Consider the following 25,937-nt stretch of genomic DNA (forward strand, 5'->3'; position numbering starts at 1 on the left):
GAACCTGCCCACAAATGGACAGGGCTGAGGGACTCCCACTACAAACACCAGATTGACTGAGTTCTCAATAGATGAGTTACATTTGAGTTTCTGAATTCAAAGTGACCGAGATCCAAGAAAGCAGTTTACCAACAGCCAGTTGAACTATATCCTCTGCCCCTCTCACTTTTTGATTAAAAATTCTGTTGTTTCTCTCAGACCAAATGGCCCAAACCACAGCTGCCGGAATAGTGGCCCAAATCACCCCCTATTTAAAAATTTAAGTGGGTCATATAACTGTACACCAAAACACACACAAATACATAAAATTAAATCCAGGCCATGGCCACCAGGTAATGCAGGCCTAATTGATTTGCTGGCTAATTTAATGGCCTCTTCAGGCCTTAGGCTTTACTTAGTTGTCAAAATAGAAGAGTATATTAGGTGTTTTGGCCTTTTCTTCTGGAATTGTTTGGATGTGAACATTAATAGGTCCTAGTCACGTTTGCATTTTTTTTTTGATAAATAACGTTTGCATACTTTTTTGATAGTAAATAAAAAAGAAAATTCATTAAAACAGAAGAGGTAAGTTACAAAACAGGTGATAAGGAATCACCCAAGACAAGGAACAAACATAACAAAAACCCAAATAATCAATCCCTTATTTCACAACCCCGCAGACCCTACATCAAGTAAATCAAAAATCCACACTGGCCCTGCCCATGCACTTTTTTTTATCAATAACCCTGCCCATGCACATTACTACATATAGAGCACCAACCTCAAAACCCACCCTCCCAGGAACAACTAGCTAAGAACCATACCCACTAAATCCAACTCCAACATGCCTGATACAAAATCTACACCCCAAGAGCAAAACAAAAACATAGTAGGACATTCTGTACCCCATTGAAATTCTTTTCTTACTGGAGCCAGAACCCCTTTGTTTCTCTTGCAAATACTCTTTGTTTTCTTAACCTTTTTTGGGACTAACCACAAACAAGCCCCCCTTAATCTGGCAAAAATTTATGTAACATGTACCATTCTAGTCTTTCTGAGTTTTGAACCTTCTTACTGCATTAGAGACATTCTCTGACCTCTTTGTAAGTCCTTGGAATTTTCGTTTATTCTTTCTAATTCTAGAACCACATTCCTCTTGAAGATTTGCCCTGTTACCAACCCACCTTTCTCAAAGTCCTTACAACCATATTGATCAAAAAAAGTTAGTCCTTACAACCATACCTTACACCTTCCGTAGACCTAGTTTTTTTGTGCTTCAACACTTCATCCACTGGAAATGTTCTTGTCAGAAATCAACTTCTCTTGTTCTGTCCTCTTGAGAGGCCTCCCAAATTTTCTTCCAATTCCTTAATTTTTTTTCCTTGCAGCTTCCTCTCCCCCCCCCCCAGAAAAAAAAAAAAAAAAAAAAAAAAAAAGTGTGGTTGTAAAACTATATTTAAGACATGGAGTGAATTTTAATGGCTGAAAAGCAGCTAACAAAAGTGAAGGAAATAACAAACAGCTGACAAAGGCAGAGGAGGCAACAAGCAGCTAATAAAACAATGTGGAGGTGTATTGAGGTAACAATCGTGTTGACAATCTGGAAAGAAAGGAGTGCAAGAATACTCAAAGATAAAAGTTAAAAAAAAAAAAGGAAGCAAGCATTGAAATTATTATGGTGAGGATGGCACATCAGGTAATCTTTGCTCAATTTTCTATGATGACATCATTAGAGGACAGGTCACAGGAGTGGTCCTTTCTAGCCTGGCCAACAAATTTCCAGGCTTCAGCTAGGTTTGTGCTCAGGCCCAGCATGCACCAGGCCTGGAAATTTGTGGGCTGGGCCTGGGCCCAACATAACATTTATTCCATGCATACATTATAGGACATTAAATATTATATATACATTTAATATAATGTATTTAGTCATAGGCCTGGAAGCCCAGCCAAGGCTTATATTTCAGAACTGAGCCTGGGCTGTCGCCCTTATCATAGGTGCTAAGCCTGGCCATGATCACCCCTATTAGAGGGTGGCAAATCATTGCTTGCTCTTTAACAGCTAGAGCACCTATAGTCAACTGTGATCACCTCCTACTCATGATTTCATCAAAATGAATTTAGATGGCTGCAGATTAGGTAATCCGGGATAGGAGTCTTCAGAAATTGCTATGGAACTAAATTGGCATCATTCAGAAAACAATTTCCTCCCTCCTACCATTACTACTACTACTACCCCCCCCCCCTTTCTACTATCTAGTTCCCTCATTGTTTGCTATGCTTCCTCAAAGAAGATATTTTGAGCCTTGAAAAGTGGACTGGCATGCACATTTTTTGTAATAAAAAGAAAAGATTATTAAAAAAATAAAAGAGAACTGATTACATCCACATGAGGTGTTGAGATAGCATGCAATAAAATCAAACAAAAACACAACTCTAAAACCACCCAACACCTAAAAGGGCCACTGCCTACGCAAACAGCACAACCTGCCAATGCTCCAGATAAGTAGAAAACAAAGAAAGATCCCCAACAGACTGATGTGCACACACATGGACTAGATGTTCATTCATAAGTAGATTTCCACATTTTCATAAGCCCTTGTTTTAAACCTTAGGCTGCATTTGGTTTGAAGGAAAACTGGAAAAGGAAGGGGAAGGTAGAGAAATCTGTACAATTTTACTTCTAAACTTTTTACATTGCACCTTTTACCCTAAATCAGGTATTCTTTACTAAGATTGCCAAGTGATCCTACATCAATTTGGTATGGAGCATTTTTTTGCTAAAACTCCATGTCAGTCCAATATTTGTGTACTGCCTGGGTTTGGGGGTCAGTATAGTATTATTGATTGTTGAATGAAATGAGCATGATATTTAAAGGGTTTCCTTTGTCAAAGCAATAAAATATCCACATAACAGATTGGGAAAGTAAATAACACTTATCCCCTTACTAATGCAGCCGTGCCCCATATTTTCATGCAACCATATTAGGTAATAATTATCATGACTGTTTCAAAGAACAATGATGTACAAGACATGTCAATTTCAATCTGATGGTAAGCATATACAGATATACTACTGAGTCATAAGGAGAAAATGGGCAAGGCAGTGAAGGAAACAGTATGAAGATTTTCATCTGAAACTTCGAAAAGATTTTGCAATCAAAACTACAAAACAGAGTAGAATAATAAGTGTGATCCAATCTTACCAAAGCATCTGCTTCCATTCCAGCCACTCCAGTAAGTGAGCCACAAAGCATTCCACCATCACCATGCAAGCACCGAAAAATTTTCCCCCCCTCACGGTTGGTAATCTCTGCAGAATCAAGGTTGGCATCCATGGAAGAGACGGATAAAATATATCTCCTAGCTAATTCTGGCCAAGTCAATTCGTTAACTGGGAGCATATCAAGCTTTGTTTTTTTCACCAGAATTGAATTGTCAGCATCTTTCTTTCTCCCCCTTCTAGATTTTGATTCTCCAGCATCAAAATTTGGATCAACAATTGCTGCAACTCTGGACTGAAGCTCACCAATTAGCACTTTTAGCAGAGTGCTATGAGCCTTTGTCAAAGCAACACCAGTGCATCTATTGTAAGTTTGAGATGCAAGCCTAGCTTGGGCTGCTTCCTTCATTGATTCAGTTTCCACTTTAATGAATGCATGTGGATTTTCCCCAGGTACAGTACCCTCAGGTTCAGTACTTGGGAACAAGGTATTGCCACCTGTATGTATGTTTGGATCTCTGGTTTCCTGAATTTCTTTTTCAAACTTATCAAGGAAATTTGAGCTGTCAAACCACGGATTTACAAGCTCCTCCTCAAATTCATCAAATGACAATGGTTCCTTCAGACCCAGAATATCATAGAACCGACTTAGCAACTCAAATACCTGAACACATAAACCATAAAGGGAAAGGTCATAAAACCTAATGAAGTTACAGCAAGAGTTCTGTATCACAACTAAAGAATCACAATATACTTTAAAAAATAATCGCAAGGCAAGGACATACCTGAAGAACATCACCAATCAACTCTGCAGGAAGCCTAGAGCTCAGAGGTTTGCCAGGAGGATGGTGATGATCTATTTCATGATCAACCACACCCTCCCTCCTGGGTCTTTTATACTGTCTGAATAAACCATCTAAGCCCTCTCCTTCCAAATCTCCTACTTGACTCTTCCTTTTAGCCAGGAGAAGACCACTTCCAACCGTATATGCTTTTGATGAGTAATTTCTCTTATCCAGAAATTCATACCGTGAGCATTCATCAACTCCAGGAAGCCGTTCTATGATTTCCTGCACAAATTCCATATCTAGTCCAAATCTATCCTGGTCCAACCATCTTGACAGTGCTTTACACGAGTTCTCAAGGTCAGTCTCACTCTGAATTACACATGGGATGTCAACAGGCCCCATCAAACTGCAAAATTTGGCTAATGAACCAAAATCATCTTTACTTTTTGGATCTTTAACATTAGAATATGATGAACAACCCACATCTAAATCATGATTACATAAAAAATTAAGTCTGCCTTTTTTATTGTAGACTTTGTGGCAAGCATCAACAAGAGTCTGAGAAACCATCCCCCACACTGAAGAAGATGATCTCCCTTCTACTACAAACTCACCAATTTGATCCCTCACTCCTGAATTCTCTGTGACAAATTTGTCAGTTCTCTCTAGTAGGCAACTGGATTGAGATGGCAAACTATTCATTGTTTGAAAATCACAAGCTTCACTTGAACTACTTTCAAAGCATGACAAAGAGTTATGTTCTGTAGGTGGAAGACACAGTTCAGCGAGAATCAATTGGATATCATAATCATCATCATAGTCCATGCCAAAAGTTGGAGAAGCATTAGTTTCTATATTTTCTGTAGCATCAAGTCGACCAAGACTTGTGTTCAAGATGATTGTTGACCCAGTGGGGATTTCTGATGCAGAGCATGGACATCTTTTGACCTTGAAAATAGGTCCAAAGGTACCACCATCCAATACATCACATGTGAAAAGAGACCCAGTAATCCTGTCATGCCAAGAGGATTTATAACCTACAGTCCATATCTTGCTAGTGTCATGATATGATGGTCGGGCATCAATGTTACCCAATGAGAGAACAAAGAAATCTTCATACTGAACCGGAAGTCCATCCTGGAAGTAGCATCAACAGTCAAGCATGAAAACCAAGACTAAATAACTTATGTGACATACTAGAATATATCAAGAATAATTCAATAATCATTATAGCAGCAGAAAATAAGGCTCTATAAGGAACAGGTTGACAAAATAATAAATATGTATTATTCACTTACCTCAGGTTTAGGTTGCTGAAGTATACTGCCACAATCTCCCCCTGCTCCATTTTCTGTAATTCTTCCATTACTCCCTAAGTTGTATGCCATAGTTTCCACAATATCCATGTCAAATGAGGGATCCCTACTACAGCCATTTCTCAAAGAATCTTGATTTTCTGCAGAACTATTCGTTCTTGAAAGTCTTGCAGATTCTTTTCTTCTTCTACGTGGATGTAAGCCTTTCTGAACTGAAGTAAACCCATCACCTCTATCCTCAGCATCTACAGAGTTGCTTTTCAACACCAACCCAAGATGACAGGCAACATCCAACATTGACTCAAATCTCTTGCCATCTGGAGCACAATAAATTGCAAAGGCATCACACCTACCTACATGTTGTTTAAGTTCAACATGCCAGCCTTCTCCAAGTACACCATGCTTTTCAAAAATAAATTCTCTCAGAGCCTGCAGAAACATCTCATTTGTATTCTGAGGTGGTAATCTAAGGGTTGTATTATTGTTACTCCGAAGCCTTCCTTTAAGTGTGGAGCTCGAATCTGTCTCCTCAAAACTTTTAGTAGTAGTTAGCCTTTGGTGCATTGCTTCTTTGGAATCTAAGTTGACTGTTTCAATCATCATACCAGGTTCCTTGAGTAAATCAAATCCATTCCCCACACACAATGAGCTAGAACATGTCGCTGAGGCGCCAAATGCAATCCCAGTAAGAGAATTTTCACACATCGTAGGCATTCTACAAGTCACCAAAACTTCAATCAGTAATCATTCCTAGGAGCAAAACCAAGTAACATAACCGCTAATTAACCAAAAAAGAAGCTATCCCAACCGAATAAGCAATAAATGCATGGAGGTGGGGGAGTTACTTTGATCAATGTTAACAAACAAAAGGAGCAGGGTATACTTTGATCCCAAGGAAAAGAGTAATCCATCCAATGTAAACAAATACAAATAACAGTTTGAGTTGTTACTTTTACCATCACCATCTTAAAAAGGCAGGTATTCATCCTTATACATTCACCACTATTACCAAGTATAGTACATTTAGAGGATTAGTACTGACACATTTGGCAATACTATTGTTGTTACTATTATTTGGATCGACAATAGAGGTGCTCTTTCCTTCTTTTTGAAGAGTAGAGAAATTTTCTTTATGCATTAGCACAAAAATATCATAATAATATATATAAACAGAATAAATACAAAAGGTATGGGAGTCTTTTTATTTTCTTTTTTTCTTTTGTTGTGTGTTTGTGTGAGAGAGAATTGGTATCTGCCCTCTTGCCATTAGAAATCGAAAAAGGTGAGGACAAGATATTCAAACAAAATGCTGTTTTCTTTTCTCTCAAATTTAAGAGAAAATATAGAGAGTCTACGAAGGCACCAATCAATTGTGGAACCCCAGAAAATAGCCTTTGTCCAGTCTCCCATCATGAAAAAATGAAGTAGGTTCTTCCCTGTCTCAGCATCCAACATGAAAATTAGAGTTCCAGTCACCTACTATAAACAGGACTTGAGCAACAAAATATAACCTGACCCTTTACCATTCAAAGACAACCTTCCAATTGAAGAAGGCCCATCTTACCTATCAGGCGATAATCTAAACCTTCTCTTTGAGATCAATAAAACAGTTACACCAAGGATCAATGTACAGAAAGGAAAAAAAAACATAAAATAAAATTGATAGGGGAGGAAATATGGGCCTAATATCTGCATAAAGAAAGGTGTCATACAAGTAAACAAGCTCTCCTTGATTTTTTTTTTTTTTTTGATGAGTAAGCTCTCCTTGTATTCAAGCACAGAAAACTCACAGACACCTTTCAACAAGACACACCCCTATGAGAGGCCTAGAACTCGCCACGCTCCAAGTAGCCAAAAAGGTAACAAACATTGAGGTTGAGCACCCTAAGAATCACTCACCCAAGCCAACGCACTGAACACTGATAAAGACTTCACCATATGGCTAGGGATGTCAATGGACGGATCGGGTTAAATAGTAAACCCACCTTGACCTGATCCTATAGGGTCAGGTTTATTCTGGTAAGGGATTGCATTAGGGTTTTCATTCTTTAAGCCGAGTCACGTTGGGGATTGGCTTGCCCACCCCACCGGTCATGGCTTCTAACTCCAAACCCTTAAAATTTAGGATTTCTTTTCATGTTTATTTTGGTTTTTCTTCTTTAACTAATGGAGGAAGTGACACCTCAGAATCTATTAACCAAATTCCAACCTAAACAAATGTCTTTTAGATTTTCAAAATGTGTTATAAATAATGCAATTGAAAGGCTGTGGGTGGGGAAGGATTGATATCAGGTCCAACCCTACAGGGTCAGGCAGGTTCAGGAAATGGCATGTTTCTGAGTCGGGTGGGGGTAGAATTATTCATAATACCCCTTGTCTTCAACATTTCTTTTATCATCCACATGGCCATGTCATACCCTTCAAAGCTAGCTTTACCACCAGTTGCAGACATTTATTGGATTTTGCTGCTAGCTCTTTGCTCCTGTGACAGGTGGTGTATTTGTAAATAGACAAATAAATTATAGAACCTATATCTTCATAACAAAGCCCATGAATTCAAGCATTCAAAGAAACAGGTTACAACCTTTAATAAATTTTACAATTGGTATCCCAAATTCCCCCAAAAAAAGCTAAGAAAACAAAAGGTCAAAACTAAATCAACATCCCATATCACATCCCGATACTCTTATGCATCAATTCTCCTGATATCCTTAAATTCTTTTAATGCTAGTTGATTGCACCATACAGTAAAATTTAGTCCATTAGGTTGGGTATGCTTGGTGGTGGTTGCAAGCAGTTTAGCATCAAGACCTTGGAAAGATGAATTAGGATTTTCCTGGAGGAATTGATGTTTTGGAAGGAGAGTAACCATCTGACGACATAGTTATTGATGACAAATATAAAGAAACAGAAGTTAGACCTGCAACAAGGTAGTGGATAATAATCAGATCTTAGCCTGGAAGAGCATAAAGAAAAAGAATTTCCAAAAATGCATAGCTGTCAATTTTGTAGTAGGGAATAGAATTCAATACACTTCAAGACGATGCCTGGAATAGTTCAGTCACTGCCTATCCTAATCTGTGCCTTGAGGAAGCAAAACTTAATGAATGCCATGGGATTTTTTTTATAAGTAAAATAAAATTTTAATTAAAGATAAAAGAAGTTACAAAAGAGGGTGACAAGTCATCACCCGAATACATAGACCAACTTTCAGAATAAAGAACAAGCTCCACATTACAAATCTGATAATCCAGGAACTACCCTAAACTATTTCCAAAATCCTCCTGTTCTAACTGACTGAATTCTGGAAGAATCAGCAACCATTCTAACACTGATCTGCCCACAGCCGCGACCATCTTGTCCATGCTGCAGGCTTTGTCTTCAAAAGTCCTTCTGCTCCTCTCCTTCCAAATGTTCCAGCAAATTGCAAATGGGATACAGCTCCATACACCCTAACAAACCCACTGCACCAGCTCAGCCCACTCCTCTATTTGACCCCCAAATGCCATGGGATCACGACCCAGCAAACAGGAAGTGCATTTATTAGGCATCTTATGGGCAAGGCTGGAATGTTCCTCTCAGACCATTAACAAAAAGAGATAACACAAGTATATGACTATAGGACGCTAAAGAGGTTTTTCTAATTACGTCCTTTGATCCTTGAGAATAAGGATTTGGACTTCCCTTATTTTTCATTTGGAAATTCAGACTGTGAATAAAGGTAGTCCTCTTTCTTTTAAAAAAAAAAAAACTGAGACAAGAGTTGTAAGGTTGATCATTGAAGGGGATTCAAAGTTAGCAGTAGGATGGTCAAAAAAGTTAAGGGGTGGTTTGGCAGTTAGGAAATGAAATCAGACACAAGTGAGAAGTAGGGCTGCAAGTCGGGCTGGGTTAGGTCGGGTTGAAGCCAATCCTAACCCAACCCTATGTTCTAAACCCCAACCCGGCCTTCAACCCGACTAACCCAACCCTAACCCAACCCGAAGTCAATTTCGGGTTGGGTTGAACTCGGATTGGGCCCAACCCAACCTTCTTCCCATCCCTTAAAACCTCGTAGAATTTCTTGATTTTAGATCTTAACTCAACTCTCACTACATATATTAATCCTATGTTTCATTAGTATTTGTTTGTTGACGTTTTTTTTTGTTCTTTTGGTACAAAATTGAGAAAAACAAGTATCAGAAATTACTATAGTTTATTATGAGTTATGACTTACGATAGATCTTTCTTAGGCGGCAAACAACATAGAGGAGATGAAGAATAAAATTTTCAAAAAACAAAAAATAATGTTATTAAGGTTTAGTCTTTCTAATTAGAATTAAGTGAAGTAATTATCTTCAAAGAAATACATGATACTATATGGTGGGAGCTATACAAATATCATGCATCTAAACAAATCAATGTACGTTATATATTACATATAACATATATTTATATATGACATGTACTATAGAGTTAGATTCGGGTTGGGTTGGGTCGGGTTGGCTAAGGGGTCAACCCTAACCCAACCCGAAGTAAAGTCGGGTTCATGAATTTCAACCCTAACCCTAATCCAAACATCAACCCAACCCAACTTTTCCGGGTTGGGTTCGGGCCAACCCGGCCCAAGCTGCAGCCTTACTGAGAAGTGGCACTCAAAAGATTCTAACGTCCAAATAAGATGGGTAAGAAGATCTGCTAATTGTCTCACAGATGGTCTGGATAGACAAGAAATCCATAAACAACAAATGTGTTGAGCACAATTGCAATAGGGTGATGGTGGCGTGTGTGTGTGTGTGAGTAATGTAATGGTTTAACTCAATTGTATTCACAACCTCTTGTTGTAACCTCTTGTCATTTTAATCAATCAATGAAATATTTTCTGTGTTGCCAATCAGAGAGAGACAGAGAGAGTTTTAAGTGATGACCACTTTATTTCAAGAAGGTATTTCTAAACATTTGCACAACATGAATCATTTAATATTAGAATGTCCTTTCCCAAGCAAAATAAGAAACAATTCAATTGTACTCTATGTTTGATTCTAGAAGCCAAACTAAAATGGGGTTATATCAGAAACTTTCATGCTAAATCTGCAGCAGTGACAACACCCCATGCCAGCCATAAATGCTAAGTGAAAGAGTGAGTGGTTGTGGGCCATCTGCATTTATAGACTAGCATGGGGCGTTATCATTAGTTCCACAGCCCACTAAACAGCCACTGCATATTGACATTCCGCTAATCCGATCTCTTTTTGAAGACATAGGTGTTAGCTCCAAATTGCTCAAATTAATTCCATTCAGTTCAACTGATAGATTAGATGAGTATATAAATGTATAGGAAAATTACTTGAACTTCTCCTGTGTTTTCTGACAAATACTTAAACCTCCTCTGTTATTTGACGTCCGCAAAAGGCCAAACCACCCTTCACATTTCAAAATAGATATGCAAGTACACCCTTCCATTAATTGTCCTGATGAAAAACGTTTATGTAACACTTTGAGGTTCTTAAAACCCTGTTTTGCCCATGCACCCCAAGTAGACTGACTCCTAGCCTCCCCCTTCTTACATATACAATCTTTACATTACATATTCCCCATGACTCCCCAGAATAATTGCTCTCTATAGACTATTTGCTTAGCCATGAAATGTCTAATTGAGACAAATCTCCAATGATGATGTGGAGGCATATTAGGGCAGCCATACCGTGGATGATTTGGGAAGAAAGAAATTCAATGATTTTTCAGCAAATTGGTTAAAGGCCATTATTTTATTCAAATTGGTTAAAGTCATGAAGGTGTTATCATGGCCATTTACTGAGGACCTATAGGCCACGGCAACTCACTGAAAGCAGAGCTCTAGGCACTACTACAAGGATTGAGGCTTAGCAGATCTCTCAACATTACAAATTTGCAAGTGAAAAGTGACTCACGGACTGTAATAGAGTGGATGAAGAACAACAGGCCAGGGTCATGGTGGTTCAGACAAAGCATCAGGGAAATTAATCAGCTCAGATACAAGATTCACCTGGATTCAGAGATCAGCAATTCTCTAGCCAGAGAAGGAGTAAATAGAGATGCCGGATGAAATGCATTTGTCGTACAACTTAAAAGGGTGATTGTCACAAAAGCTACTGTTAGTAGCTGGAGAAACTATACATCATTTGTACGTATCTATTTTTATCACTACTCAATAAAGGTTTCTGTTACATTCATCAAAAAAATAAAGATTTCTGTTACCATCAAAAAAGAAGCGGAACCAAATCTCCATGCCCTTTATTATTTCCTTAATCTCCACATAATGTTAGGATAACATTATGGAACTTCTCCTTACCAGGCCATTTTTTATCAAATCGGATGTCTTGGTACTTCCCTTTGGTCTAAAAACACTAAGAAACTGCATGCCAAATTGCCAAATAGACAGGGAGTCAAGACCATGAAGAACTCATAAAGACAACCCCACATGGTCAAAGAAATATGGTGCCTTGGACAATCCATGAACATTTTTTTCTGCTGCTGGGTCTTTATATTTTTTGGCATTATAAAGGTTTTCCCAAATATATTTCTGTCTAGATAATAGCTACATGCCAATGGCCCCAGTACCTTAGTCTTAATTGAATGCTAATTAGTCATAATAATGAATATTAATAGTTTAACTGACTTCAATAAATCAAGAAAAAAAAGGAATATGACCTTTCTAAGTCCAAGGTCTTGAGTGATGTTATATCTTATATGTTGGGCTTTAAGCAGTTATAAGGAACAAGCAGAAGATCACAATAAGTTAATTTATGAATTCAATTTGGTTCAGGCGGTTTCTACATCCATTAGACTAGTGAACAGTTTTTCTACCTTTGTATTTTTTCCCTAATAAGTTTCCATTACCTGCCACAAGAATGTCATCTATGCTTTGAATGGATATCATCAATGGTGGGGGAAATTAAAAAATAATAATAATAATGAAAAATACCGTAAATGATAATAAGCCATCTTCAAAACAGAAATTAGTTGAACAAGTAAGCCACACTTACAATTCCGTTCAAGTTGTTTCAGGAGGGAATTATCCAGTTCTGGGGAAAAAGTTGAAGTTTTTCATTTAATTTAGGAATCTTACACTTCAGCAAGTGTTCGCACTAAAGCCGAAGTCCAAATAGGGAAATTATTAAAGCTTATACATATTGCATTTTAAATTCAAATTGTAAAGTTTATATGTGAGAATTTGAGCAATAATAATTTTTGGGCGTCTCTCTTCAAACTGTAACTTTTGGGCAGTCTCATTGCAAGCAAGCTTCAAAATGTTATAGAAAACCAATTACCAGAAGTGGGTGGAGAACTGGCTTTAAGTCATTTAGGAACTTCTAAGTTGCTTACATTAGCACTCCTATAAATTGTTTTCTATGTTTAACTTTAGACAACGTCTTGAGAACCTTTCATTGCCGATTAAAGGAGCTCTCTTCCCGGTTTTCTATTGCTGAAAACAGCTAATGCGATAAACAAAGAATAAAACAGAGTCTCACATGGAAGAAAATGGGATTTTAACTTTTCTTTCTTTTTCTTCCCGGAAGCAAACTACATTTTCAACGCGTCTTTTCTCACCAAGTTAGAATCTTAGAGACTAAAGAACATGAATAAAATAAAAAGAGAAGGATATGAGCAAAAGCCAAAAGCCCATACCTAGAATTCTGCCGCAACTCCTCGCTTCCCTCGCCATCCCCATCGCTCGGCGGCGAAGCATTGATGTCAAGAAGCCTAACACCACTTCGGTTCGGGCCCGTACGAACGGCTCCCAAAGGCCACCGCTTACTCCCCACTCCATTCTTCTGACAATCAGAACAAAGCCAGTCTTCAAGCATGATAGCCTGGCGACCCCTCATACCAGCGCAGCTGAGGTGGAACCCGCGCTCGCAGCCGTCACAGACGAAAACGCTGTTCCTGACCTCCGGGCGGCCACATGCACTACACGCCGACCCACGGACATCACCGGGCAACTCGGCAAGAATTCCAGCTGGTGGCGGGGGGACATCGATAAAAGCCCGAACGACGGCGTACGGGTCCTGGGAGGAGGAGGATGGGGAATCGAGCGAGGACGACGATGGGATCTCGTTGAGATCGATGCCGAAGAGCACCGGACGGATCTCTGGCTTCACATCGTTGGTGCTGGTGCTCGAATCCTTGAACTCCATTAAAGAAAAAGGAACCTTGATTTCGCTTTCGACGGTGCCCTCTGCGTCCTTCGTGGCATTTTATTTTTGAAATTTTCGATTTTTCCCAAGTAGCCGTGACAAATGTGGAGGAGATTACAGGATTCGAAGGCTGCGATTAAGAGGAGGACAAATTAAGTTTCCGTTTGGGCTCGAGACTCGACCGACCGACTGGAGCAGCCAAAAAAACGAGAGAGAGAGAGAGAGAGAGATTAGAGGTGGAGGCAACAAACAAAAAAAGAGGGAAACGAGCAAAGTGCCCAAACTGAACAGACCCCCACCACCAAGACCAATCGAACCAAACACACCCCCACCCCGCCTCTTCTCCTTTCTTCTACCCTTCTTCTCTCTCTCTCTTGTTAATGTGTGTATGTGTTGCGTGTGTTGTGTACGAAAGGTCTATAAGACTATCATAGTATTATGGATGGATAGAACGAGACCCTGCTTTTGAGGGCAAAAAATAAGAGAGTATATATATAATTAATCAATGTGAATTGTGTGATGCGAAATGACTTTTATGCCCTCATCTTACCAATAACAAGTTTGACTGTTTGAATTGAAACAGGGTCACGGAGATGGAGTCATGAGATTTGGTAAGTGTAAAAGGATACCTCTGCGTCTCTGCTCTACCTCTACCCGGCATGCACAAAAGTGGTCTGGTGATCTGCTCAGGTCAGGTCAGGTCAGGTGAGCCGAGACAGACAGGAAACAGGGCACGCGCCATCTCTGATCTAATCATCCGGTAGAACTGTAGAGTTAACGCTTTGAGTTGAGGATCTAAAAACTTGTATAGGCTTTTCTGTCCAAGGTGGCGTCGAGAGCACGATTGATCCCTAAAGACCGGGTGGGCTGAGTGGCTGGTCTCTTGCATAGGCTTTGCTGCACGGAAGAGAAAAAGAAGAAGAAGGTAGAAGAAAAAGTTCGCAAACATCGGGACAGTGTCCATTAACGCAACCTTGACCTCGATCGAAGACAATCCGAAAGCAATATTGTCGTACTTCGGTTCTGCCGCTTACTAGACCGAACATGCGGTATACAATAGTTTCAAATCTCCGGGCTTCTTCTGGTTCTGATAACACTGCATCTGGCATCTGCATAACGTTGAGTTTGAGTTCCAAGATCAAAAACTTCCGGCAGGAACTAATGAAATTAACTACTCCGAGTTTCCTTTACCACCAAAAAAAAATTCGAATTTCCGATTTCGATGAATTACGATAATAGAAATCGTTGCCCGCTGGCTAACTAATCGGCCCAATCTGCCCTCCTTTTCGTCTGCATTACGGCAGTCCTCTTTTGCTTGTAAAAGATGATATTTGGAATAAAAATAAAAGGGTTTGACTATGATACCGAGAAAAATTTAGGGCCAATCGCATTCAGGTGGTGCTCACCATTAGCAAAATTCACGGGATAATCAAAGTTTTCCGCTACCATATCTTTCTGGTATCATATATATTTTTTAAATAATATTATTTCAATGTAACGTTTCCTAACTTCAAAAATTTTATCAACAAAAAAAAATTGAGTTTTAGAACGTTTATATAATTAATAAATGTGCATGGGTTTTATATGTACGAATTTCGATGATGATAATAGTAATAATATGATTTCAAATTTTTTATATTTTTTTATATTTCTATTCTATAAAGATAATTCTTGTTTATGGTTTTTATTCTTATTATTTAATTTGATGAATATATAATATTAGAGATGTATCTAAATGTTTCTATAAAAAATTTATATTTTTTGTGATTCTGTCCTTTTAGAATTTTACTATTTAATTATGACATCAATGGTTGATGTGTTTTACCCAAAATTTTTAATTGATGGCTTGCCACTAAAGATGAAAACAATTCAATTTTTTGGTCAGTTTTGAAATGTGTATCTCATTTCGATCATCAATAAAAACCATTATTCTTTATCATATTTATTTTTCTTTAATATGATTAATGAATTTGTGTATTTTGTTGATATCTTTTGTGATGTTTCCTTCTTTGTTTTTATTATTTAATTTTGGCATCAAGATTGACACAAAAATGTTGAATTGTGGACCAACCTCCAAACAATTTCACTTTGGGGATCAATTTTAAATTTTGTATTCCATTTACAACATCAATAAAAACAATTATTCATGCTCGTTTTCTTTATTGTGAGTAATATAAAATATTGGAAATGTGTGTTTTTCTATAGTTCTCTATTTAATGTAATATTTTTAGAGGTTTATTATTTAAATCATGGGTTGCCCCATTTGACCCATATGGTTGAATTGCTGACTTGCCACCAAGACAAGAGAACAATTTCGTTTTTAGAGGATTTTCAAAAAACATGAGTTTTATATTGTTAAAAAATGTATTGGATATATTATATACAATTAATATGATTTATTCATGACAAAAAATAACATAAATATTAGATTCAATGAGAGAGGATAAGGGTTAGTATCTTTAATATAAGACTTAATGAGAGGGGAATTTAATTAGGTAAAAAGTAATGGTCCAAATTACATTTTCTATGGTGAAAAATAGCAATACAAATTACTTTTTTTTTGGCCTTCACAATCATGAATGAGCCAAATTAAAAATGGGATATTTTAGTTAAACAAAAGTTCCACACTCTCATTCGTACTTATGATCGCAATTGTAAATTCTAAACCATCATTGATTCCCGAAAAGTCCCAACTTGTACCCTCTCCAAAACTCACAACAAGTTAGGTTTTCAAAAATCCAAACCCTCCCCACACATGAAAAATGCAAAACCCTCATCAACTCTACCCTTCCTGCATTTAAGTGTGGACAAATCAGATTAGCTAGTTGGGTCCTAAATCCACATATAACTTTCTATTATATATAAGCAATAAACAAGCAAAATAACATGAATAAATATCAAATTCTCTAACTAATTGATTAAAGCATGTAAAAAGACACATAAGTTATTAATTATCATTCGCGTAAGATTTGAATTAGAAACAACCTCTCTGTCTGTGTAGGATAAAGCTATGAACATTTGTCCCTCCCCATACCCCGCATTGGTGGGAGCCTCATGCACCAAGCTGCCCTTATTTACATAAGATTCAACACATAATACATAAGGCGATATGCCTAACAATGATAGTTTAATTATAAGGACTAAAGGCATTTTAGTAAATTCAATGTATAGGCCAGGGAGGTTTTGGTTTAGCCCAATATGTTATGAGATGTAAAATCCAAATATTCATCCCCACCCCCCCCCCCAAAAAAAAGTCCATTATTGAGGTAAAAAAAAAAAGAAAAATTGCAACCCCATCAAGGAGAGGGGTGAGGGTGAGTACACGTCATGTAGGGTGCAAATTGCCATCCCTAATCATACTTATAATAGTAGTATAGATATAGATTCGATGATAGGAAGGCTTGTTTCCTTATGAGAAATGGCTCTCCAATACTATCAAGTATTCCAATAGACTTAACACTATTATACAACATCGTCTTATTATCATTGTATTTAGGTCTTATCAAGTCATCAAACCTATAGACTTAATTAACATTAGGGTTGGTTTATGGTCTATTATAACAAAACTTGCAATGTTTGGGTTGGGATTGGACATATGTTTCAAGATTTTTATTTTTTTTAATTACAATTACATATTACATGCTACAAACCTACTAAGAATTAATGGGTGAGGAAAGAGCAGAGCACATGTGAGAGTGTGCATGAGAGGTCCATTGACCATACCACAAAGAGCTTGCAAGTTGCAACTACATGGATTTGATCTCATGCCTCATTGTTCAAAGGGAGGCCAACTAAGGAGGTATTCAGTTCATGGTTGTGCTCACATCTTAGTTCAAGAAAAAACAACCAACATTTTCTATGCAATTATCGGTTATAATCAATTTTTCCAATCCAACAAAATGGCATTATTTTAGAACATATATGGCCTTATCAACCATAAAACATGATTCCTTTATATAAGCATTATATGGCAATTATATGGTGCATCTCATACACCAACGCGGCCTCAATCATAATGCCTCTTGTAAGTACATATGTTTCTCTACAACAGTGACCACGATAAAGGCATCAAACTAGTCATGCGATGGACCGTAGCCATTATGGAAGCCATCACAAACCTACGATGAACCCATAACTTGTCATACACTCGCGACGAGCTCGAACCCACTGTGAACCTGCGGTGGATGAAAGGACCATCGCACGACTACAATGAGTCGATATCACCAATGGAAATACACCTAGCAGATTAAGAGGAATACGTCAAATTAGCTCTGACGTCACTCGCACCACATCAATGCAGGAAACCTACGAAGGGAAGTAGCATATGTGCACGATGAGAATCATCAAATGAAAGGAAATTTCGTTTTGTGGAGATCTCGCGTGACACGTGGCGAACCCCTAGTAGTGCCTTCATGACAACTGACATTGAATTGAAAATCCCCTTTCTAAATAGGAGTCAAACCTCTTTTGGCTCATCTTCAAGGCCTCGAGATCTCCCCTTACAAGGGGCATAGACCATAACAAACACACGATTCTATAAATATAGAAGATCTTTGCCTACATTTTTTACCCAAAACCTCTAGCCTTTCTTCGTCCTTCAAGGAGACCACCGCACTCGGCCTTACTACACCACTTACACCTCTATTTGATGTTTACCTTACAATCAATGGTAAATATATGTACACAAAAATCAGAGTCAATGCTCACATATTATGGTTCAAAAGATGATATATGAACACAACAACCTCTTATAGCTAGATTGTGCGATTAAACAACGTCATTAAAAAATAAATAAGAAAAATAAAGAGTTTTGTATTGTTTTGGAACCGCACCACTATTTTTTAACCATGAACTAAAAACCACATAAGTCTATTTCCTCACTCAAACCCACATTGATAACCCAATCTTATATCAGTCCCTTGTTGATGTAATGTATAGGACCCACATGACAAATGAGAAGCTCACATGGAAGTTTGTATAAATAACTAATATCACATCATTATAATAGGAATTTCTTCTTAAAATTATATTCCCCAATGGTTGTCTTTGGTTTGGTTTAAAACAAGAGAGAAAATAGATTTGAAGGAAATTAAAACACACATACACACACTAAAATCCTATTATAAGTGCATAAATGAATATTTGTAACACATCGAATCTCAATATCAACCAAACATGTTAAAAATGTTACAAGGTCTATTTACCTTTTTTTTATTACATGTCACACTAAAGTCTTTAACAGTGTTATATATGTCAACTGTAACATCTAACTTTTAGCATTGGTTCTCATTTTTTTATTTCATGATAGCATTTGTTAATTTGTTACGAACTCTTCATAACCTTTCTATTTTATGCTTATTTATATCAACCAAATATGACCTAAAGTTTCTAATTGATAGTAAAATATCCCCTCATATTTATAATGAGTACTTTTGTTGGCTGTCATGACAACCTAAAAATCATCAATTGTTTTGTAATTTGTTGATTTTTGCATGCACGTGATTGCACTTGGGCTACTAACGTAGAGCCCTTCCCATAGGGAATAATGGGCAGAGGGTCTAAACCATAGAGTGCCTTGAAATGGGTTATGCATGTAGATGCATGATATGTAGAATTATACCATAGTTCGGTCCATGATAATCATTGGGCCCACTGATTATCATGGGCCATCCATTTGAGGATGGTAGTTGGCTGGAGTTCATATTGGTGCCTCATAGAGCGTGCCCTATATGCACATATCACTGTGCATTGAGAACATCTTCCATACTTATAATACATACCCGGGATGTGTTGTGGGGTGTGTGCGGGCACGCCTTGTAGGGTGCTGATGCGAATTTAATTGGTTGATTTATTCAGTGTAGATCCTCGAAGATTGAAGTATTCACACAAAAAATTACTCAATAATGTGGGATCCTGGTATGAAAATATAGTATTGGGTGTCCCATGGAGGTGTGTAATTTCCTTTGTAAAGGCAGATGCAATTGAGGTTGGCGTATAAGAGTGTGTGGTACACCCAATGGTATGAAATGAGTGTACTTGGATAAATGATTCAGAACAATGTGGATAATAGAGAAACCCTTTGATTTGGATAGGTCCACAATGAAATCAAGTGATATTTCTTCCTAAACTAAATCTCGTATTTTTAATGGCTGGAGGAGTCCAGTAGGATGTTGGGCCTTGTACTTTTTGCATTAGCATATAGGGCAAGAAGCAACAAAATTTTTAATAATGTGCTTCATTCCTACCCAAAAATAGTGTGAGGTAATGTATCTATATGCTCTTAGAATACCTGAGTGCACTGCTTCTAACGAGCAATGATATAATTGTAACAACTGAGGTAGTGCGTTGAAGTATAAGAGAGAACCCAATGTCTCATGTATAGATGAGTGTGGCCATTTACTGAATACATAGGAACTAGTGCTAGGTTTGGGGCCCATCTTGAGCGTATAAGCTGCAGGTTGGAGTCTTCCTCTGCTTCCTTCTCAAGGATATCCAACATGGATATTGAGGTCATGAGACTGATAAAGAGTTCAGACCATGCATGCGTGACAATGCATCTGCCGCTCGATTGGAAGTCCCTGACTTGTATTCAATCACATGGTCAAAAACCCATAAGCTTGTAGGCCCATTTGACATGTGCATCAGTTTGTATTTATTGTTCTAACAAATGTTCTAAACTTTGTTGATCTGTGTGGGTAATAAACTCTTGACACTCTCCATTTTTTAACATTAAGTAAGAGTGCCATGAGTTCCCGTTCACCTTGATAAAAAACCAATCATTGTTTGTCAACCACACATTGTCTAATCAAATTCAATTCTCTCTCGATACATTCCTCAAAAAATCTGATTTGTGCAGATTCTTCCCCCAATTAGTGAATAGATCTTGGTGGAGTTGCCACTTATGAAATTGAATAATGGAAAGAGAGAAAAAATGGAAGAAGAATTTTTTTTTTTGTTAGACACATGGAATTAGCTAAACATTTTATTCAAACAAATGTAGAACCATAATGGATGGTTTTTTAACACCCAACCCTCATTCGGAAGCATCACATTCCAATATAAACATCTTGTTGAAGTCAAGCAATGCAAGTGTTGGGTGGGCCAGAGAGAGCATGCTTTAATTGTTCAAACACAGATTGGGCTTTTCCTAGACCGTTCAAAGTAATACTTGCATAAAGGTTGAGTTAATGGGCCTGCCAACTGCCTGTAGCATTTAAAAAAATGCCTATAGTACCCCGTGAGGCCAAAATATACCTTAAAGGCATTTAGGCTAAGTTTGGTTTGAAGGAAAAGATAGGAAAAGGCTTTCCCTACTTTTTCCTTTAAACCAAATACAACTTTAAGGAATTTGGGTTGTGGGCCTTATGGCCAAGATTGAATAGCATTCACTTTGTTAGGGTCGTCTAAAACCATGCCATTGCTCACTGCATGACCCAAGTAATGAATATGAGTTTTCCCAAAATCACAATTTGATTCTTTAGCAAATAATTTGTGATGGCGCAATGTAGCTAGTGTAGCTTTGAGGTGGTCTAAGTGAGAAGCTCAATATGAGTTGTACACTAAAATATCATAAAAAACACATGAGTGAAGCGGCGGAGATATGGAGGGAATACCTCATTCATGAGAGACTGAAAAGGTTGATGGTTCATTTGTCGGTCCAAATGGCATCTTAGGAAATTATAGTGGTCATCATGTGTCCTAAATGTCATCTTGTGGGTGTTCAGTAGGTGTAATCTCACTTTATGATAGTCAGATTTTAGGTCTAGCTTAGAGAAGATGATAGTCATCGAGAAGTTCTTCAATCAATGGGATGGAAAATATGTCTTTCATGGTGATGCTATTTAAAGCTTGATAATCAATATAGAAGCGCCACGTGCCATCATTTTCTTTATGTACTAGTGAAGAATATGGGCTGAAGCTGGGTTAGATGTGTTGTTTGTTAAGTAATTCTGTAACATCTTTTTAATCTCTTCCTGATGAGAGTTTAAGTATCTATATGGTTGTGCATACGTGGGTGGGGCCCTAGGCTTGGATCTATTACTCACAATTTGTCCACACATCTCTACCCACACTACATTACAGTTGTACATTGAGAATATCTTTTTTGTCATTCATGTGAAGATATTTCCAATAGACAAAGGTGTTATTCTGTGAATTTGTGGATAGGGATGTGGGAACATTTGTTGGTAGCAGATCCAAAATGTAGGGCTCCTGGAACAATGGGAATTCTGCGATCACTTTGTCTAGTGGGTGGTAGGCCCTGGGGCTCTTTAAACACATCCACGTAGTATTGCAAAAGTTAATGTAATGCCAATTGGGCCAAATGGTTTGGTTGATCATGGGTTGATGTTGGCAATATTGGATTATTGGGGCTAGAGCCCATGCTCGTAAGAAAGTGACGACCTTGCTGTTTGCAACGAGTTTGGATCTGCTCCTCATAGAGTGTGCCTCACATCGATCTCACAACACATCTCAGACTTGCATTAAGAACATCTTGCTATGAATAAAAATTTACAATTAAAGAAATGTTCTAAATGCACAACTGAAACTTACTATGAAGTTGGTGTGGGGCGCACTCTTTGAGAAGCAGGTTTGAACTCGTTTACAACATTTAATTATGGTATATTTGTATGGAGGCTGTGAGGTTGGGCCTCTGTGGGCCTAACACCTTGAATAAGATAATATATACCAACCACTAGAAAATCCATTGTCATTCGGCTCCAATCACAAATCACTGGCCCAAGTTGAATGAGTCAATGGGCTCCCAAAAAGACATCAGTTTCTGTGAACAATGGCAAGGGGGATGCAGATATACTTGGAAAACATGGCCTTTAGCCTTTGAATTTTAATGAGTACATATTTGCAAAAGTCGGAACATGGAATACTATAGTATGACCATTAGGTACCCATGCATCGAAACATGGGGCTCATAAATGGTCAAACCTAGCTGTTTTGAAAGAATATTGGAGATGAAATTCAATGACTTCTGCTGTTAATTAATACTATTGAATATTGATACAAGTCTACCTTGAACCACCCCTTCAACCCTCATTTTGTTTATGGTGAATGGGATCCATTCAAAGGCATGCAATGAGATCTCTAGTACGGCTGATTGGGCTTTCTTTTGCCTCAGGAAGGTTTTTGGGCCATACACCTATGGCCTGGGCTGAACTTCTGTTTGCAATTATAGCAAAGACCTCGTTCTCAACGGGCTTGCAGTTTCGCCCAAAAAAGTTTATTGGGCTTGAGGCACTGAATTGTTGATTTGGGCCAGCGACCCCACGGGCTTGGACTCTATGAGTTCAATTATTGTAGGATTTTTTTTTAACCAGGTCTTGGGTTGATGATATTAGGGAAAATTCCCGATTAGTACCCTGTACTTTGGGTCTAGTGTCACTTTGGTCCCCGAACTTTAAAATGCAACAATTCAGTACCTGAACTTTCAAAATGTGACAATCTAGTACATACAGTTAACTAGTTGTTAATCAGTCGTTAAGTGACATTTTAAAAAGACATAAATGCCCTTTGAGTGTCATCTAATTTTCTTTATCAATTATCCAAACATTGACAAAAAAAAAGTCTCAAATCCTTGCCTCTTCTGTTCAAGAAAGTTGGGGTTGCCAGAATGCCCACTCAAATGTAACCCCAACTTTATTGAATGGAAGAAGCAAGGATTTGGGACTGTTAATTTTTTGTCAACATTTAGATGGTTGATAAAGAAAACTAAATGGCACTCAAAGGGCATTTGTGTCATTTTCAAGTCACTTAATGGCAGGTTAACCACTGATTAATGACAGGTACTGGATTGTCACATTTTGAAGGTTCAGGTACTGAATTGTTGCATTTTAAAGTTCGGGGGCCAAAGTGACACTAAGCACAAAGTACAGTGTACTAATTGGGAATTTTCCCATGGTAACATTTATTAAACTACCCCTTAGGAAATTGACTAACTTTACCCCTACTGTTTCTAACAATTGGCTAACTATACTCTTATTGTTATCATCCACTAATATTCCGTCAAATTATGTACGCATGTATAATTTTTTTTAAACCCAATTTTACCCTTCTCTCTCTCCTTCCCATTCGCCATTGCAACTCTTCTTCGGACACCACATGAATATGGGTTTGTCACGGCCTCCGTCTTCTGCAAAATCATCTCCATACCATTGAAATCCAATTTCAGTTCTCTTGATTTGGTTCCCTATAGAACCTATATTTCTTGGATTAGGAATTTCTTTGATAAGCTTCGGAAGCTCGACTTAGGGATTAATTCATTTCGAGGGGATATTTTTTAGAGCTTATTCTACCTTGAATCGCTGAAGTATTTGGATATCTCCAACAATATATTGTGTCAAATTGTAGCCATTGAAGGAATTTCCTGGCTTGGCGTTCGAAACTACCGAGGAGGTGGCGCAATTTCCCCCTCCCTCTCTCAGTAAATCCACTGTAAGCAAAGTTTCAAAACCCTAGAACTTGAGCTCTGATCAGGAGCTTTTCATTGGGGGATCTATGTATGACCTTATTTTGACCTACATTAGAGATTCACATGCCTTCTGGCTTTGCAAACACCATGGTTAATATGGGGAACTTGAGCCCCCTCACTTGAGATAAAGGAGAGATCGAGAAAAATTGTAGAAAGGTTAATTAGTGATGAAAGGTCTCTTTGTGTCTAATATGTTGTGCAATTCATGACGATTGTTGTGCTGTTGAGCGGTCTTCAAGGAACAGGACATGACATATAGGATGGAGCTGCATAGAGTGTTGGGAGAGAAGATCACCAGCCTCCATTCATGCTTCAAAAAAATCAAAGGTTTTTCAATAACAGATCCAAATGGAACAACACAACTGAGAGAGAGGAGAGAGAGGAGAGAGAGAGGGGGTCCACCAACAGGGGGTGAGAGGGAGAGAGAACTAAGGGAACGTATAGAGAGGGAGGCCGAATGTCGAGAGGGAGAGAGAACGAAGGGGACGGAGAGAGAGAAGATAGACTTGGACTTGGGCGGCGATTATACTTCGACATTCATTTCTGTATGTTTTTGGGACTTGAATATCACTGATCAACTCATCATCATCATCTTCACTTGAGAAATGGTAGGCAGAAGAAGAAGGAACCCTCTTATGCATTTTCTTCTTTGAAGGAATTAAGAAGAAGCTAAGGCATTTGCTGCAGGGAGAAAACGACGTATTATGAAACTCGGCGAGTGATTTCCTCTAGACTCTACCTTCTCTAAACCTTCATGCTCCAATCCACGCACCCCAAGGTTCATGCTATCAACAATATCCATGGACTCTGATAACGAGAAATTGTCATCTATTACATCTGATGACAAAACCTCATCGTCGTCGATGCCGGTGTCGTCATCACAGTCCGTTGAACTATCATCTTCATCATCGTTGTTGTCGTCGACAAGTTTATCATCATCATCGTAGGCCACTTTTGCCGGAGGACGCCATCGACCCGGTGGGAGGTGGTGGGCCCTCAACAAGGAGGCCGCTTTTCTCAACGTCTTTGGGCATTCCAGGAGATCTCTCCCATGAAAATGAGATCCTTTTACTTATATCACGAGCAACTCCTCGGGGATTTGCATTTGCATCTACATCGATGGAACCAGCTGTGGCAAGACACCTTGTTGATAGAAGCGGTGCATTGAAGTTCAAGCTGCGGCCATGACATCTCTCATTCAAACCCTCTTGATCCATAGCATAGAGCTCAGAGCTCTGCTGACGGTGGTATACCAGTAGTAGAAGTAGTAATAGTATAGTGATCAGGCACAAAAAGAAGGTGAAGAGATTTGCATGGAGATGAGGTGAGATAGGGGGGTAAAACAATTGAAATGTGGGCATCTCGTGGACACATTTAAAACCCGTTTTAAAAGGGCTCACTGGTGAGGAGGAACTCATTGAAGGGTGCAAAAACAAAATAGTATCATCGTCGTCTTGTCGCAGCCAAGAACTGTGAGTTTGTAAGTCGGCAGAAATAAGTCAATGGCACCACCACCCAGGCCCATTGGAAAGAGACCATCCACTGAATTTGTTCTGACCATTCATTTGGGTAGCTGTGGCTCGCAGTGACAAATGAAGATCGACTAATTAATATCTTTTCTTCCTTATGGATTTATCGAGAAACAACTAACGAATACTCCATGAAACATAAAAGTAGAGTGGAACCATAGCACACATTTCTTCGCATGATCAGTATTTTTGCCCTTTTTTGATATTTTTCTAAAAAAATAATTTTATTTTAATTATTTTATAAAAATATTATTTCTTATTAATATTCAGGGCAAAAAATTGCCCTTATCTGCATTAAACCCTACCTTTGAATACTGACGGTAAGGAAGATTAACCTCGGCATTCCGAAAAAAGTATCAAAAATTTTATTTTAAAAATTAAAAAAAAGGATAAAATAGTCTTTTTACTCCTTCCGTTAACGAAGAGATAGACGTTAAGAAAGAGAATCAATTGTCAGAGGAATTCT

General features: G+C 38.2%; 1 protein-coding gene across 1 annotated transcript in view; it reads right to left on the bottom strand.

The window, feature by feature from the left end:
- Positions 1–14,693, bottom strand: part of LOC104593227 (methyl-CpG-binding domain-containing protein 9) — a 46,487-nt gene extending 31,794 nt beyond the window's left edge. The window contains exons 1-4 of the mRNA XM_010252993.3: positions 12,951–14,693; positions 5,286–6,018; positions 3,985–5,124; positions 3,183–3,863 (exon numbers count right to left, since the gene is read on the bottom strand). Coding sequence (XP_010251295.1) covers positions 3,183–3,863; positions 3,985–5,124; positions 5,286–6,018; positions 12,951–13,459 — 3,063 coding nt within the window. The 5' untranslated portion in view covers positions 13,460–14,693. The remainder of the gene's footprint in view (positions 1–3,182; positions 3,864–3,984; positions 5,125–5,285; positions 6,019–12,950) is intronic.
- Between the last annotated feature and the right edge of the window lie 11,244 nt (positions 14,694–25,937).

The sequence above is a fragment of the Nelumbo nucifera genome, chromosome 3 (assembly GCF_055504915.1).
Source record: "Nelumbo nucifera cultivar China Antique chromosome 3, China Antique-T2T, whole genome shotgun sequence".
Classification (NCBI taxonomy): Eukaryota; Viridiplantae; Streptophyta; class Magnoliopsida; order Proteales; family Nelumbonaceae; genus Nelumbo; species Nelumbo nucifera.